The sequence below is a fragment of the Musca domestica genome, unplaced genomic scaffold (genome assembly GCF_030504385.1).
Source record: "Musca domestica strain aabys unplaced genomic scaffold, Musca_domestica.polishedcontigs.V.1.1 12, whole genome shotgun sequence".
NCBI lineage: Eukaryota > Metazoa > Arthropoda > Insecta > Diptera > Muscidae > Musca > Musca domestica.
The window spans coordinates 1,200,042-1,216,055 of record NW_026712155.1 but is presented as its reverse complement, the minus strand read 5'-3'; the positions used below and the strand labels follow the sequence as shown (position 1 = coordinate 1,216,055).

At 41.9% G+C, this 16,014-nt stretch overlaps 2 protein-coding genes across 16 annotated transcripts in view; both read right to left on the bottom strand.

Annotated features, from left to right (window-relative positions):
- Positions 1 to 1,537: 1,537 nt before the first annotated feature.
- LOC101900973 (NACHT and WD repeat domain-containing protein 2) lies at positions 1,538 to 8,797 on the bottom strand. Its single transcript, XM_005186462.4, has 12 exons — positions 8,602 to 8,797; positions 8,432 to 8,520; positions 7,878 to 8,343; positions 6,420 to 7,087; positions 6,100 to 6,300; positions 4,835 to 5,683; positions 4,369 to 4,761; positions 3,984 to 4,297; positions 3,082 to 3,918; positions 2,662 to 3,026; positions 1,853 to 2,604; positions 1,538 to 1,797 (listed from the first exon to the last, which is right to left on the bottom strand). The coding sequence occupies exons 1-12, from the start codon at positions 8,702 to 8,704 to the stop codon at positions 1,669 to 1,671; spliced, it is 5,166 nt and encodes a 1,721-aa protein (XP_005186519.2). The 5' UTR covers positions 8,705 to 8,797; the 3' UTR covers positions 1,538 to 1,668.
- A 2,403-nt stretch (positions 8,798 to 11,200) lies between these two features.
- Positions 11,201 to 16,014, bottom strand: part of LOC101900158 (unconventional myosin-XVIIIa) — a 52,933-nt gene continuing 48,119 nt past the window's right edge. For 14 of the 15 annotated variants that reach the window (XM_059118011.1, XM_059118014.1, XM_059118013.1 and 11 more), the window contains 5 exons: positions 14,311 to 14,626; positions 13,610 to 14,252; positions 13,165 to 13,545; positions 12,953 to 13,108; positions 11,201 to 12,649 (listed from right to left, as the gene is read on the bottom strand). In XM_059118011.1, the coding sequence (XP_058973994.1) occupies positions 12,520 to 12,649; positions 12,953 to 13,108; positions 13,165 to 13,545; positions 13,610 to 14,252; positions 14,311 to 14,626 (1,626 nt within the window). In that variant the 3' untranslated portion in view covers positions 11,201 to 12,519. The remainder of the gene's footprint in view (positions 12,650 to 12,952; positions 13,109 to 13,164; positions 13,546 to 13,609; positions 14,253 to 14,310; positions 14,627 to 16,014) is intronic. The other variant, XM_059118015.1, reaches the window with a different exon arrangement.

Here is a 16,014-nt window from a genome sequence, read left to right as displayed (position 1 = left end):
AACTTTGAATCCCAAGTTCAGCTAATGAGTGTGAATGTCGATTTTTATACCCTACACCACAAGGTGGTCAGGGTATTATGTCTTTGTGCATTTGTTTGTAACAGGCAAAAGGAAACGAGATAGACCCATAGTTCCTTTTTATGGTCTGCATAGAATCACATTCTGTGTCGATTTATGCATGTCCGTCCGTCCGTCTGTCCATGTATTTTTGTAAACAAAGTACAGGTCGCATTTATTGCCCGATCCAGATGAAATTTTGCAAAGATCTTTTGTTTGGCCCAAGGACGAACCCTATTGAAATTGGAGATAATCGATCAAAATTTAGATATAGCTCCCATATATATCTTCGTCCGATTTGCCTTTTATTGTGCACCAAAATCCGATTTGTTAAATTTGTTACCCACAACCGTAATATGCACTCCGTAACAACGATATTCAGGGAAATATATCAAATACAGCTCAGAAATATCTTTGCCAAATATTATCGAGATCGGTTCAGATTTGGATATAGCTCCCATATATATAAATTTATCCGATTTCAAATTAATTGTGCACCAAATGGGCAATACAATTCCGAATTTAAAAGATACAAATGCTTCGGCATATTTAGTCCTTTGAACTTTAAATTATAATTATAATCATCGCGTGTATGATTGAATTCTCCCATAAAAACTTTTAATTGTTATGTGGAGCTCTACTTAATTAGCAAAGTGGTGGAGGGTATCATAAAGTCGGACCCGCCCGACTTTAAGACTTTCTTTACTGGTTGATTTCATACTACATTTCATCTCGGGATCCTCAATTGTTGTTTCCAAGATTTTCGTCTGTAGTTGACGAGAAGGCGTTTCTTGTGAGAGTTGCGTGATTGTGGAATCAGCTACCTCTGACCTACGTAATTTTACATTTCCTGTTGATATATATAGAGGAAGAGGTATTTTGAATATATGTCTATTCATTGAGTTTCTGCGTGCCGGTTATATTTTGTTATTTCTGCACCATCCGGATCTTAACTGAGCCAATACTACTCGGGTTTGTTGGGCGGCTCTCGCTCTTCAGCTGCGATGGGGAGGGGAATGTTCTCCTAGTACAGTATTTGCACAACATTCTTCCAGGTTGAGGTTGATTATTGCATTGACAATATTTTATCATGCTGTCGCACCAGTAAGACCTTCGCCTCCTCATGTAGGTGGTCGACAGGTGTCATGAGGAGGCACCCTGTTGCGGTTCTAAGAACGGCATTTAGGCAGTACTGAATATTTTTCCACTGCGTAGCACTAACGTTGGCGCATCACACCGGAGCCGCATAGCTTAGCACAGGCCTCGTTGTAATAGATCAACAAGCCAGAGGCAGAGACTTGAGAACCTTGGCCTAAGCGTGATATTAAAGTTATGTTGTGGTGCTTCGTTCGTCATAGATGTTTTTGCTTGCAAATGTTGACCTTTAAAACCTGGCCATACTTGTGTGTGTGTTTTTTTGGTGCTGACATCTCTATTGGCCTCTTTAAAATGAGTAAAATAACAAAGTCCATCTGTCCAGTTAGTTATTTAAATATATCTATTTTTATTTTGTCAAAGCGAAAATAAAGCAACAAATACAACGCATTGTATATTGTGTAACAGTGTAACATTAACAGCAACAGCAACAACAACAGTCTAAACTAATTCAGCTTAAGATTCTTCGCCCGACTCGGCATTTTCTGCCTCCTCTGTATCATCCTTCAACTCCTTGGGCTTCGATTTTTGGTTGTCAAACCGGGACGAAATGGTTGCAACTCGAATAGCAGCTTTGAAGCCAACCTTCAAAATAGAACATTAGAAAATGAAGACGACAGGAAGAAGAAAAGAAACTCACCTTGGCCTTCATTTTTGCTAGTTTAGCTTTCCAATTCTCATCTCGTGACGGCAAGGCATTCAACCATTCGACCATGCCTTCCTTGTTGGGGTCCACGATGGCCAGCGTTGACAGACATCCATCCACTGTGCCCAGAACGAGACAACGGCCATCTTTGCTGCTTTTTATTGCCGTCAACTCGGCCTGCATTCGATAGTTGGCGATCATTTCGGTATCCGAAGTGCGGAATACGCGGATGGTTTTGCGTCCACTGTGGTAATAGCACACGTATTCGTCGTTTTCCGTAAAGATGCATATCACCGAAAATACACCCTCGGCAACTTTGGGTATGAAGGTCTTGACCGTAGTGCCCTTACGTAGTTCTAGCATTTCGAGGCCACCACGAGTCGGCGCATAGAGGCCACACTTGCCGTCCTTTGTGATGCTGCCACCCCATTTCGGTATGGAGCGTATGTTCTTCTTGGTTTTTATGTCAATGATGTTGCCCTTTTCACTGCTTATCACCGCTATTTGGGAGGCCTTGTGGGGCATGGGGACGAGGGAGATGACTTCCTTGATGTTACAACCTTTGAGCAGGACCTTTGTAACGAATGTGCCGTTTGAGGCACTATACACAGCCAGACAATCCTTGTTCGATTTATCCACCGAACAAGCAATTATGTGCGCCCCGTCGGCCGAGATCACCGACTGACGGAACGATAAACCGGGCACCATTCGTATGGGGTATTCGAAACGGAACAGAATAGAGCCGTCTAAACAAGACGTTATTTGGACGGGCGCAAACTATTGGACAACACTTGAGTACTTACCAGGTACTGATCTTACAGTGGTTGTGGCCATTAACCGGCCGCTTTCCTCTCCTTCTTTTGATTCCTTCTGATTTAAATTCGGGCACGACACCGTCATGACCTTATAGCCATAGTCCATGAAAGTGATTTGCTGAATGCCGGGCTGGTCGTCTCTGTATATGACCTGTTCGGAGACCCGGTTCCATATGAGAAACTTACCCGTTTCCGACGAGACGATGTAGCGACCGTCGGGGGTGATTTCTGCATGGGTCACAATGGCACCCAAGGGGCTGTCCGCCAATTTGGTTATGAGCCTGCCGGTGCGAGTCTCCCACACACCAACACAACTTCTCGTTACTGTCACGGCCAAGTCGACCTCTGAAAGGCTGTTTAAAAACAATTAGCTGTTCCAATATCTTCAGGAGGCCTCTGTATACACACCTTATATCATCGATTTGAAGCTCATGCCGATCGATGACGTGCACCTTTTCGAAAATGTTGTTTATGTTCCAAACCTTAACCGAACGGTCGATTGACGATGTAACAACGTTATTCCAATTGCCGATCGTCAGGGCCTCCAACTGAATTATGCGACCGAAATGAGCATCCAGCACCTTTGCCAGCTGCAGGCTTTGCAAACACCAGACGTAAAGATTCTTTCGCACCCCAGCGACGGCGTAGTCCATCTTCGAACTGACCATTATGGAGTTGGATTGCATTATTTTGGTCGTGATATTGCGAACTCCGTGAGGCAATGCCAAGTACATGGCACGATCGCTGAGTCGGTTGCCTTCCCGATCACCAAAGTCCCAAAGGACAAACCCCTTGCCGGCGGTGCCCAAGAGCATGCGATCCTTCTGGTCTAGACGCAATTGTAGTAGCATTTCCTTTTCGTCGTTTTCGTAACGTGGCAACGACTCTTCCAATCTCCAGTCTATGGATGAATTTTCCTCCGAACCATCCACAAAGCGATAGACACTAACTTCATAGTTGTCCTCATTGGCACAGCCATAGAGCCGATCTCTGGCCTTGTTAAGGGCCAAGGCACTGTAGAATTGTAACGGTTCGGTGTACAGATCCCCTCGGCGACACGACCCAAACCGTATGCGGGTCTCGTTAATCGATCCCGACCAAAACGTTACATTGTAATCATTGGGCGTTGTGAATTCCATGTTCAGAATTTCCCATCCCACGCAACTGCCGGGAACTGCAAAGATGTCCACTAGATTGCCGCGCATATCGAACTGGGCCCATTTAAGCTTGCATGTTATGAACAAACTAAAAGAACATTTGCACTTCTTTGAGACTGCCCCCAGAAACACGTCGTGATGGATGCTACCTACCTCTGGTTAATCAGATACAGACTACTTATGGGTCCGTCGTTCTCATCGAAGGGCGTGTCTATGACCACAAACTCACTGGAGAGCATGTTGAGCAATACAGTCTGATTGTTGTTGGAATAAGCTGCGGCCCATTTGTTGTCGGGACTCAGAACGAGCTGTTGCATTATACCCTCAATGCCCGGATTGACGTCCCGCGTTAGATCTGACGTTGAGAGGTCAAAGGTTATGAAGTGAGTGGAAATGGAGACCATGTAACGCATGTCACTTGTCAGCGTAAAGCCAAAAACTGCAAACTGATGTCCCTCCAAGGAGTACTAAAAGTATGGAAATGAGGATAATTGTTCCATTCGAACATCGACCTGGTTCGCTGGGTTGGTGGACCTACCTTCAGAGGACCGCCTGGCGTATGCAGGCAATGGTTCACGGGTATCAAGGCACAGTCCTTTGGGCCACACTGGTCGCACGCTCGGAGCAACATTTTTATGTTTGCATTACCTCCAATTTCCGGCAACAGGCGCCCGATCAGCTGCGGAGCTAACATATTCGGGTAGACAGCCAATATGGCGCCACCCAATCGGAGGGCGTCAGCCACCAGCATCAGTTCCCTTTTCGCCTCTTTGTCCTCGGTGTTGCAGGAGGCATCTTCAAAGTCGGCCAATACTGCTTGTAGGGGGCAACTAGACAATTTGGCATGCAGCCACTCATAGTTGAAAAGAACATGTTCGAACAAATCCTTGAAACGTCGAGATCGGACGAAGTGGAAGGGCAGTTCGCCAAACTGGAATGTCAAAGTGAAATCAAATTAAAAGCGATTAAAATCGCATGGAGGGGCAAAGGCCCCAATGCAATACCTTGCGCAAATTGTATCTCTTAGCGCTGCCATCCTTGCTGGTGAACACCAATGGCTGGATGGGCACCTTACGATCGGCAGCGCCCTCTTTCTCCGTCAGACCGAACCGGTGCCTTTGGATCTCCGTAAACTTGAAAGGCTTGGGCACACCACCACCCCAAATGCCCAGATAGTAATCGGCAATCATCGAATGGAAGTACATAGCCATGTTCATGTTCTTGAAGTAGCGCTCCTTGGCTGTGTCGCGGAACTGCCTGTGATACCAGTTCATGACATTGACGCCATCTGCTTCTCGCTCACTCAGGTAATTGGGCAAGTCGTTGCGTATTCGGGTCCACAATAGGGGTGGTATGCGTCGGACGGGCGGCAAATGGTACTGATAGACGTCATCGAGTACCTTGTCGTCAAGCGATATCAAATCCTCCAATTCGCTCTCGGAGAGACCCGATTTCGAAGCCGTTATGTATGCCAGTGCATGGAAGACAAGGATACGCCCGTGCTGTTTCTCAACCCTTTCGAACAGTAGCATGATCGAGTCCATGACGTTGTTCGCCAAGTGTGTCTCCTGGGGCCGAGTGTAGGAGCGCCAGCGGCATATTTCGGCGAATACCAACTTCACAAAGATCGGGAGCGAGCATTTGCTTATGGCATTAGCCACCAGACGCCACTGATAGTTGTTCAGATCTCGGCACGCTGTCTTCATCCACATCTTGATGACATTCATGGCCAGATCCTCGCCCAAGGCGGTGACCTCGATAAAGTTCTCTTCCACGTCGATCATTTTTCGCAGCACATGGTATTCGCGCGAGACAACGGGGTTGCTTTCTTCGTTCGCACAGGATATAACGATCTGTAGTTGATTGAAGGAAAAACATTGGATGCCAAAGGGGAGCGTTATAACACAAGAATACAATTATAAGTTGGCCCGATAGTGGACCAATTGTCCAAACTGATGGTCGATAGTTTCTTGATTGATTGGGCGCCAGTTTACAAAATCCCCCACATCTGCCTCTAGACTTGCCAATTTATCGTAGCGTGCATTTCTTATAACTGTACTCTTTTTAGTGGTTTGTGTTTAAGGTTGTGTGTGTGTGTGTGTGTTTGTATGCATGTGCATGGTCGAATTGTCGTTAAGTCTGATCGGGAAATCGAAATCGTTACTCAAATTCGAATTTAGCAGTCACAGTTCAAGCAATTTGGAAAAACTTATTCTAGCCGAATGCATACTGTTTGACTGTCCTCTCCGTCTGGGCCGTGCACACTTACCTTGCAATGGGGCGGCAGTCGCGTCGGTATCCACGACACATTGTTGGAGTCTTGTGTGCCGGTCAGCTGATCTACAGAATCCAAGTATAGGGTCAATGGCTGATTCGGACTTGCATAAGTTAGTAATTGCTTAAAGTGTGCTGTTAAAGGTACCAAATCGTCGGGGATATTCTCGAAGGGCAGAAGGTAGTTGTAGGAGATCTACAAAGAAGAATTAAGCTATTGAAGCCGGGTGGGCAATTGCACAATTGCCGCTGCAGTGGGCCTTGTGAGTTGTGGCGTAGCGGAGAGGCCATTGGGGCCATGCTGATGATACCTACCTGCTGACAAATCGATATGAGCGTGGGGGTCAGGGCGCTGGAGTCCGGTGTGGTGCCCAAGAAGCGTATTATATTGACGGGCCTTTTGTCTGCAAACCACTCGCCGGCAACCAATGCGGCCGTCTTAGCCAAGAGTGAGGTCTTGCCACAACCTCCTTCGCCATAAAGGACAAGTGGTTTATCTGAATCCTCCAGCATGTAACGCTTGATTTTTTCTAGACTCTCTTCGCGTCCATAAAACACCTTAACCGAATTGTTGCAAGCGTGCAAATGCTGAAGGATTTCAGTGACTATCTGTCCCTGTGCGCTGGAGTCCTCCTTGCGCATCGCCCGATCCACCAACTTGACGATGTTCTTGTAGAAGTGCGATATGAAGTGGTTCAAGTACTCCTCATGCGTTTCAATGTCAAGGCCCTCGCGCCCTATCCACTCGACAGTGTACTTCTGCATGTTACTCGATTCGATTTTCGCCGGCAAACGATTGTCCCGCAAGTCACCCAATAACTTGGCCGACTCTGTATCCAAGCTGCGGTTGATGATGTCAACGAACAGCGAGGCCTTCTTCAGGTTCTGCAGATTGATGTTGTTGATGTAACGGACATAGGCCAGGCAGTGGTTTTTCGTGTTCTTAACATTGAGGACGCCGTTGATGACTTCACGTTCGGTAACTGCGAACAAGACGAGTATGAGTATTATCGGCACTTTTAACAATTCGTCGAATTCGTAGAGACATAATATATGAAATGCTATACGGTTTTGTTTGATGCTCCTGCCAATGGACGACTTACTGCCGGAAATTCGAGAAAATCTATGATGTGCAGTAAGAGTCTTGGTATCGTTTTGGGGGTCACTCGAATGATAAGAACTTTGGAGCGTGTGACTTTAAAATTCTACTGCACAACATTTTCTCGAAAATTCCGCAGTACTTCGTACAACATATGACAATGATATTTCGGAGTCATGTTATGATACTAAATGACGTCGATAGGTTAGACATCGACACAGTTGTGCCCTCGAGCAAACGAATTGAGCACAACTCGATCCATACACGCACGATTTAGTCAATAAAAAAGGGTTCTACAATAGCTTGAATCCATGATTTTAAAATATTAACAAAGATGACAATATGTGGGTCGCATTTACAATGTGACACAGTAATTAAAATCACACATGTCGCTCATTTGCTTAAGCAAGTCGAGTCAAAATTCTAGTCGAGATACCTATTTAAAATCGATTTCGCTAAAACCCTATACCACGTTTCCAATGCAACACTTAATTTTTCATGGAATCTTTAAAAGACGCTTTCTTCGGAATAGAGTATCCTCAGATATGGCACACTTAGATGGGCTCAAGCCGTCGAATTTGATGTCCATTCTAATGACCGGTTTGCTTTCATATTTGATGCGACAGCTTGGCGATGACATGTGACAACGAATCTGTTGGAGAATATCTATTTACCTGACATAAAATAATTATGCACTGCATCTTTGTCCATTTTGCCACTCGCACCCAACGAGGCAGCTGCCTTTCTGAGTAATTTTTGCATCTTGCCCAAGGTGTCCCACCATATGGCCTGATCCTCGGCTTGCAGTTTGGGAACCCGCTTATTATTGAAGTTGATGAGAATCGACGAAATGGGCTGTAAAACTGAAATGGGTGGCACTGCGTTGCTATCCTTTTTATACCACAAATCCAGGAGGGCTCGATCCACACCCATCGATGTTAGCTCCTCACAGATCAATTGCAGTTCCGACGAAAGGATATAGGTCGGGATTGGCCGATAGCCGTACTTCTGGCCTAAAAAAACAACAAAATTCGGACCCATTGAAAGTCGCTGGCAGTTCTTAATTTCGCGCATGCACAGTTCAGTGGTCATGTGATCATCGGTGGCTTCGTCACGAACACCCCAACGCATATCCACGACCTGCAAGAATAGGAACCCACACACACGCACATACGTACATTTCAGAATTAGCCTTGGAGTTATGCAATGTCAGGTTGTCAGCAAATACCTGAAATTCCAAACCGTGCTTCTCCCGACAATAATCCTTAATGCGAGGATAGCACTTGGCCATTAGCGAGTTCCTTTCCATGGTGGTGTCTTTAAGGTGCCAAAAAAGAAAAAAACAAAACTTAACAATCTTATGTAATGGACAGAGATTGTCACGAAACAAAAACACACCCGTAAATGTGGAACTAGTGAAAATTCGCACAATTTTTGAGCTGACCGGAGGCAGGGACTCCAAGGAGCCCGCAAATATAGAATCTATGGTCTTATCATCCATATTTGCTTTCGAATAGTTTAACTGGTTTTAAGATTGAGGAGATTTTAACCGAGCCCACGTCTACATACGTCTATTTCAAATGAAAGCTCCGCGTAAACTCCATTGGCCTGGTGTCTTCCAGTTTGAATATGTTTGGTCGATATTTTGGCAATCAAAATAAAACGAGCGATTATTTGTTTGACAACCGGAAACCCCTAGTAACCATGTTCAACTCGGGGACCAATCTATCCCCACCTTTGTTAGGCGTTGCCATGTTTTCCTCGAGTGCAACAGGTGCGTGCCAATGAGCTCGACCAGACGTCATTTTAACCGAGAGCATTGCGTGCTGAAGTCAATCAGAGTCTCACACTTTTACGGACTATCGGTGGCAATCAAAAAGCCAAACTTTTTGCACGAAATTCAATCTAGTGCCGTTCCCTCAAACGTGAGGAATTCAATTTCACATTGAATGTTATTTATATCGCCCGAAATACCTTTTTGAAGTGGGAGTCGTAATTGTACACTACTTTCAAACCAAGCATATCCCAACAGAAGACAACCATCAAAAATATGATCTTCAATTAAATTGACTTTAGCAGCGTCTCTTTTGAGCTGATGCGCAAGCAGGGTATTATGAAAAAAGAATTAATCTTAAGTTCTTGATCGGCTTGGCACTCTTTACACATTTTATCTACTTATGCTGTCAACTAATATACCCATGTATACCTTTAAGACTAAGATGAACAAACAGTACGTTTACGGTGGTCTCAGTCGTTGATTAGACTTCAACGAATGTAGACATGCGTGGGGGATGCACGCATTGTTGCTCCTTTAACATTAAGAAAGCAAATTATAGATAGCTTTTGTAGAAAAATATAAATATATGGAGTTTATATTTAATGTTTTTTGATAATTATGCTAACATAAAATTCTTGCTACAAAACGTCCAAAACAAGAAAGGAGATATTTTTTACTTCTCTCACACACATAAGCGCAATGTTCATTTTGTGCATCATAGCTTTAAGTCAACTAATATGTCTGAGATTTTACGCTCATTTATGTAATCGTTGGCACACACCAAAGAATATATAGACACGAAAAGTTAGTTTTGTCTTTTTATCCAGGTGGTATACATCATGTTTTGCATAGTCAACATGCTTATTTACGCGTTCAACCAACTCGACTCCGAAAACACATTTTATCGTTTTTCACGAATTTCGCGATCCACGTTTTTTTCGAAGATAACCGGGTAGAGCATTTCGTTGTCTATATTTTCATTTGTCATAAAGGCTCAGTACCTTGTAAGAGAGAGAGAGAGAGAGAGAGAGAGAGAGAGAGAGAGAGAGTTATCTCTCTCACGTACAACGGATGTAAAAACTTATCGATCGACAAAATGAATGCGCTACGCTTTTAAATTGTTGAGAAATTGTTACACATTTGATTTGAATGCTTATTATGGGAAAAATAAATAAAATATTCAAATAATTGCCAGATTTTTTTCGGTTGCTTGATTATTGTACAGATGTTAAGTTTGTTACACAACTGTGCTGCTCGGATATAGGCACTTGTATGAAACGCTATTCCTAGCAATTCGCTATTGTATGCACTTCACGACATTGAACTTGTAAATCCTGTACATTGACGTTTCACTTCTATTTCATAATTAGTAATACAGGACACGCAACAGAGTAAAATGTTGAACTTGTTGCCTTTACGCTACGAAACAAAAACGTATTTCCCAGCCTAACTGCCAAGGGGGGAGAGTTTGTTTGATTATTGTAAACTCATGAGTGTGGAGAATTGGGATCTGGGTTAACACGTTATGCAGTTCAGTTATTTAACCCTTGACAATCCCCGAAATGTTTGTACCTGTGTAAAGTATTACTTTATTATATTACTGAAGGCAAAACTAAACCAAACAAACACTTTTAATTAAAATAAAGTTTCTTGCAGTTGTATTTTTTTATTAATATTTATAATTACATTGAAAATGAATCCAATCATTCAATACAGCATGGCCGGTTCCCCTTTTTTAATATAATCCACAGGTGGCTTTTCAATATATTCCTGTAAATAATCCCAGCAAAGTTTAATGGAACGCTTCTATTTGATGCAACGAATCCACTCCATTAAATCCATTAAAGATTTCTTCAGCTAATAAATTTTCTAGTTTCGGACGAACTATCGCATTAAAATTGGTGATGATCGGTTCTGAATTCGATATAGCTAACATATATATCTATGTTATAATGTTTGTGTCCAAATGCGTAATAAGTGATTAAATAAGATGCATTCGCGGTATTCAGTCTACAAGTAAGTCTGTGAATTTTGTTAAGTTAGTTGATTGAGATCGGTTCAGATTTAGCTCTCAGACATATGTGTCGGCGGATATGATGCACATAGTATAGCTATCATACATTCGATATCAATATATCATTATGAAAGCCAGTGGAGATTTTTCAGGGTGCTACTTACATAAAACATTTTCAGTACTATGAAATGAAAGACACGGTCACATTTTCATTTGTTGTTTCGAGTTAATAACAATATATTTTTCGCGATAAAATTATGCTTCGTGTATGATGATGATACGAATGGGTGTTATTAGTTGTTTTTTTTTTTTTGTTTGTTTTTGCTTTTGTTTTGTAATACAATGAGTTAAAATGTAAAAAAAATTTATTTAGGATTTCGTATGACAATTAATTTGGAGTTTGTTTTGTTCTTGCTGTTGCAATATGACAAATATGATGATTACGTTGTATTTAGTGGAACATAGGAATTTCAAGATATAGGATAAGATTGGTTAAGTTAGTTTTGTTATAAATGGTTTTAAGTGATATTGATCTAATATAAATTACGATGATATTAAATATATATATGTATAAATACTTTGATATGTCATTTTATTAAAAAAAAAGCATAATAATTCAATAGCTATTCTACCGTGGCCGATTCCGATTACGATTTCGACTCCAGAACCAGCGCTTGGTAATAATTTTAATAATCGTAATAATAATAACAAACAAAAAATTAAATTAAGATTTCAAACAATTATTTATTTTTTAATGCGTGTTTTACTACTATATTTCTCATTACAATTCATGTTAATTCATTTATAATAAATATTTATATTTATATAATAATTATTATTAAATTCAAAAAAAAAAAAAAAAAAACACTTTAAATAAATATCTATAATAATAAAAAAAATAATCATATACATACATAAATACAGAAGAAAACGAACGCCAATGGTGTGGTTCCGAAAATGAAATATATAAATTGAACTAAAGCAGTAAAACAAAAGAAACAAACAACTAAAAAGTAAAAAGTGTACAAACAGATAAAATGTAAACAAAACACAATGCAACCTTGGCTTATGTTTATATAGTATAAATTTATATATATACGAAATTAAAGCATTTGTAAACCTTATTCGACGTTTGTGTATATTTTGGGTAGTGGCTGGTCTCCGTACATACATATATCTCCTTCCATTCAATATCGAAGGCTGAAATATGAAATTGGTTTGTGGTAAAAAATAGTAGTTATTACTTTGTTATTCATTCGTATGTTTCATTTGAGTTTGATCCGAAGTAACATATTCGGAAGTGGTGGTGATGGTGATGGTGTTATCGAATGATTGGGGTGTCTGGGCAGCAATTGTCCGTTGCCTTGTAAACTTATCAATCTTTTCTAATATCCTTATGTCTTCACTAGAATTAAGTATGAAAAGTATGGAAAAATTGTGCCGCTTTAGTTTAATCTTATTCCGCAAGATCCTTTACAACCAATTATTCATGTGGTACCCGTGCTGGTGTACCATATGTTGTATCTTATGTTGACACTTTTAAAAGATTCTTATTCTTGATTAGCGAAGTCTGTGTGGGGTGGTCTTCGGGTAGCTTAGAGGCCAAAAGAGCCTGCTTATGTATGTGGGGCGAGGAGGGTGAAGTCAATGTGATTCTACAACAGATAAAAGACAACAATTTCGTTGGTATTGGTGGTGGTAATGCATTCTGAAAAGCGGATGGCAAAAAGCTGCGAAAGCAAAGTGTCTTTCTGCGTACCGCTTGTCTACAAAAATTAGTCAAATTCTGTTGGTTCAATGCCTGTCAAAATGCTGTGGTTGGTGTTATTGATTGGTGAGCTTAGGTGGCTGCGTTGTAGCTTTTGCAAAAACGTAAAGCGCATGTTTAATCAATGGCCTCTAAGTGTTGGCAACTAGCAGCTTTGATAAAGTTCCATATGAAGTTGCCCAACACCTACCTGGGACTATTCTCAGATTTCTCACGCACTAATGTGGTTGTGGTGCTGACAGTCGGACCACCGTTGTGTTTCTGTAACGATTGTCTTCGTGTCTGAATGGGCTTAAGGCGTTCCTCCAAATCGCTAATGGAACCATCGGTGCTGCGGGAATCATCACTGTAAGAACAAAAATTTATAGGAAATTTGTGCGCCCTGAAGCATTTTATTTTTACCTATCCGACAAATCTTCATCGCCTTCTTCCATAGCCTGCTGCAGATCTGCTATACGCTGCAGTGCAAGCCGTAAGTCGTTTTTCAAAGCAGAAGCCTCTGCTTCCACTTGTTCTACTTTCTTTTCCAAGTCTTTGCGTTTGGCTGTGGACTCCTGTTCTCTGCCGGAAACAGCATGGAACTCCTCACGTAATTCCCGTAGACTTTTTTGTGATTTCTTGAGTGCCTCTTGAGCCTGCATCTCTCTGACCTTTGATTGTGATAATTCGTTTTGTAGTCTTTCTATTGCTTCTTTTTGACGATTCACTTGGACTTCAAGACGAGACCTTGTGGCCTGTTCCAAATCCAAGCGGGACTCCAGCTCTTTTGAGCGCAATTCCAACCTAAAAGAAATTCCCGAATATACTTGAAATGGCTAGTTCTAAAGGCAAAACGTACTATCCTTACCTTTTAGAGTTCATTGCCGCCGACGGATCGGCTAAATTTTCTATATTTTCCAACCTGTGTTGCAGTTCGTTCACTTGTTCTTTGAGACTGTTGCGTTCGGCCTCCAGTTCTGACAACTTGAATTCATATTCCGAAGCTGCAATTTGTTCTGTGTTCAATTGTTTAACTGTGGCGCTGTACTTCTTCATTAGTTCGGCCAATTCTTCTTCATTCTCCTCGATTTGGGCTTGGAGTTCGCCTCGTTCTCTTTGGGCCGCCGTTGCTCTGTCCTCAGCCTCATTACGGGCCCTATTGGATTCCTCATACATGGCTTGCATATCGGCCAATTCAGCTTCAGCTGTTTGACGTGCTTTCATGGCCAGTGTCCGTGCAGATTCGGCATCTTCCAGTTGGTTGCGCAACTGCCTAATCAATGTTTTCCCAGGTGTGTCGGCCTTTAATCTCTCCAGCTGGGCATGGGCGTCCTTGAGCAATGCTTTGTATTTACGTAAATCGCGGCGTAATTTTTGATTTGCCGCCTCTTCGGCTTGACGATCGACACGATCTTGGTCTTCCATTGAAGCCAAACGCCTTTCAAGTTCATGTTTCTCCCTCAACAACAGTGTCCGTTCTTCATGCTCTGTTTCCAGTTGACATTCGAGAGCTGCAACAAAATAGGTGTTCTCATAAATGTCATTGATGTGGTAAAAAAATTGTCATACCTTTAATTTTCTTGTACGCACAGCCACGGGCCTCCTCAAGTTCCTCATCTCTCTGCTGAGCCTCTCTGCGCGCCTCCTTGCGCATAGTCTCCAATGTCATTTCCAAGCGAAGTTTAGCTTGCTCTAGTAATTGCACTTGACCCGCCATTTCGTCCAATTCCTCCTCCTGTTCCTTGACTCTACGATCCAACTCATTCTTGGAGCGCCTCAGTTGAGCAATCTCTTCCTCCGTGCCACCGCCAAAAGTCATCTCTTCCAATTCTCGTTGTAACGAAGCCAACTTCTCCTCCTTGAGATCGAGCTCAAGGCGAGTGTCCTATAACGATGAAAATTAAATGAGCCAACGCGGGAATACTACCCTCCAAAGAAATTTGGTTTTTTTTCTTCAAGAACAAGTTCGTACACACTTTTAGACATAAATTGTTAACTCTTCTTTTTCTTTTTTCTACTTCGCTTGAAATATTTTTAATATTGCTTTTTATTCGCTCGCTTTGTGAAATGGGAATGGTAATAAACAAAGAGTGTACACTGAAGACATCCTATAATAACTTTGATCTACATTATGTGTCGTTTACCGCTTGTCCCTTGCCTTGCCTCGCCTCACCTCTCCTCTGTTGCTACAGAACGAAATTAATTAAAAATGTCATGTTTTCACTAGTTAACAAAACTAATAAACAAGAATATATTCTTGTATATGTATATATGTATGTATGTATGTATGTATGTATGTATGTATGTACGTACGTATGTACATTTTGTACAAAATTTGTATATATGTATGTACGTATGTACATAGGGAACATACAAACAACATGAAATACGCACACACACACTGACACGCACACTACTAACATTGACGACGATCAAATCAAGCTGAAGCCACTTAGCGATGAGAGGAGGGTCAAGCAAGCAGCCGCACATATCTGTGGGTATGCCACAGATAAAACAACTAAAGAATCTGCTTCTGCTCTGTAGACACAGATAACATACTTGCAACAATGCCGCACATGTAGTATAACGGAGACTCATAGTCTTGATTGTTCGACAACGATCAAACGCACGACACAGTTATCTATCGGCTAACAATCGCTCAGTCCTTTGGTAAGTGTTTTCCAAGGCTCCGCATATATCGCCAAAGTTCACTTAAAACGACATTTGCACGAATTTGAGACACATTTATTTGAATGTAGTCCAACTCAATATAACTGCAGTTCTGGAATTCGCAGGCTATCGCTAGTGGAATATGGTCTTCCGTTTTCTTTACGCAGTACCAACCATCAAGCGTAGTCTTCACTGAAAGAATGCTCTGAGAATAATGTGAGCATACTGTGTCTGGGCTGTACTCAGAGCAAGCTTCTAGATTCGTACGAACATCGAACATGCTATGTATGCATGGTATGTTCGTACAATATCCACCACGCTGTGCATATACATGCCGCACCACTAGCTATCCTATGCGGCAGTGTTGAATGTGGAGAAAGGAAGAAAAGAAAAAATATGGATAAACAACAAACGTTGTTTGTACTAGCGCTGGCTTACCTGCTGCTTGTTGTGAGAACAAATAATAAGCTATGTATGTACGGTGTGTTCTTATCTTGTCCTACGTACATATGTATGGGGGTTTCCATACGAAGATTCATTTATGTGGACTAAGAAAGAAAGACGTTCTTTGGTGATAGCCGGTGAAATTGGCATATAGTATGT

What these genes read in the sequence shown, in the direction of transcription:
- LOC101900973 (XM_005186462.4), bottom strand. Translation starts at nt 8,704, where the DNA reads ATGGATGATAAGACCATAGATTCTATATTTGCGGGCTCCTTGGAGTCC. An exon ending in TCATATCGATTTGTCAGCAG is followed by an intron (nt 6,301 to 6,419) that starts GTAGGTATCATC and finishes TCTTCTTTGTAG; the next exon opens with ATCTCCTACAACTACCTTCT. An exon ending in AGAGATACAATTTGCGCAAG is followed by an intron (nt 4,762 to 4,834) that starts GTATTGCATTGG and finishes TTGACATTCCAG; the next exon opens with TTTGGCGAACTGCCCTTCCA.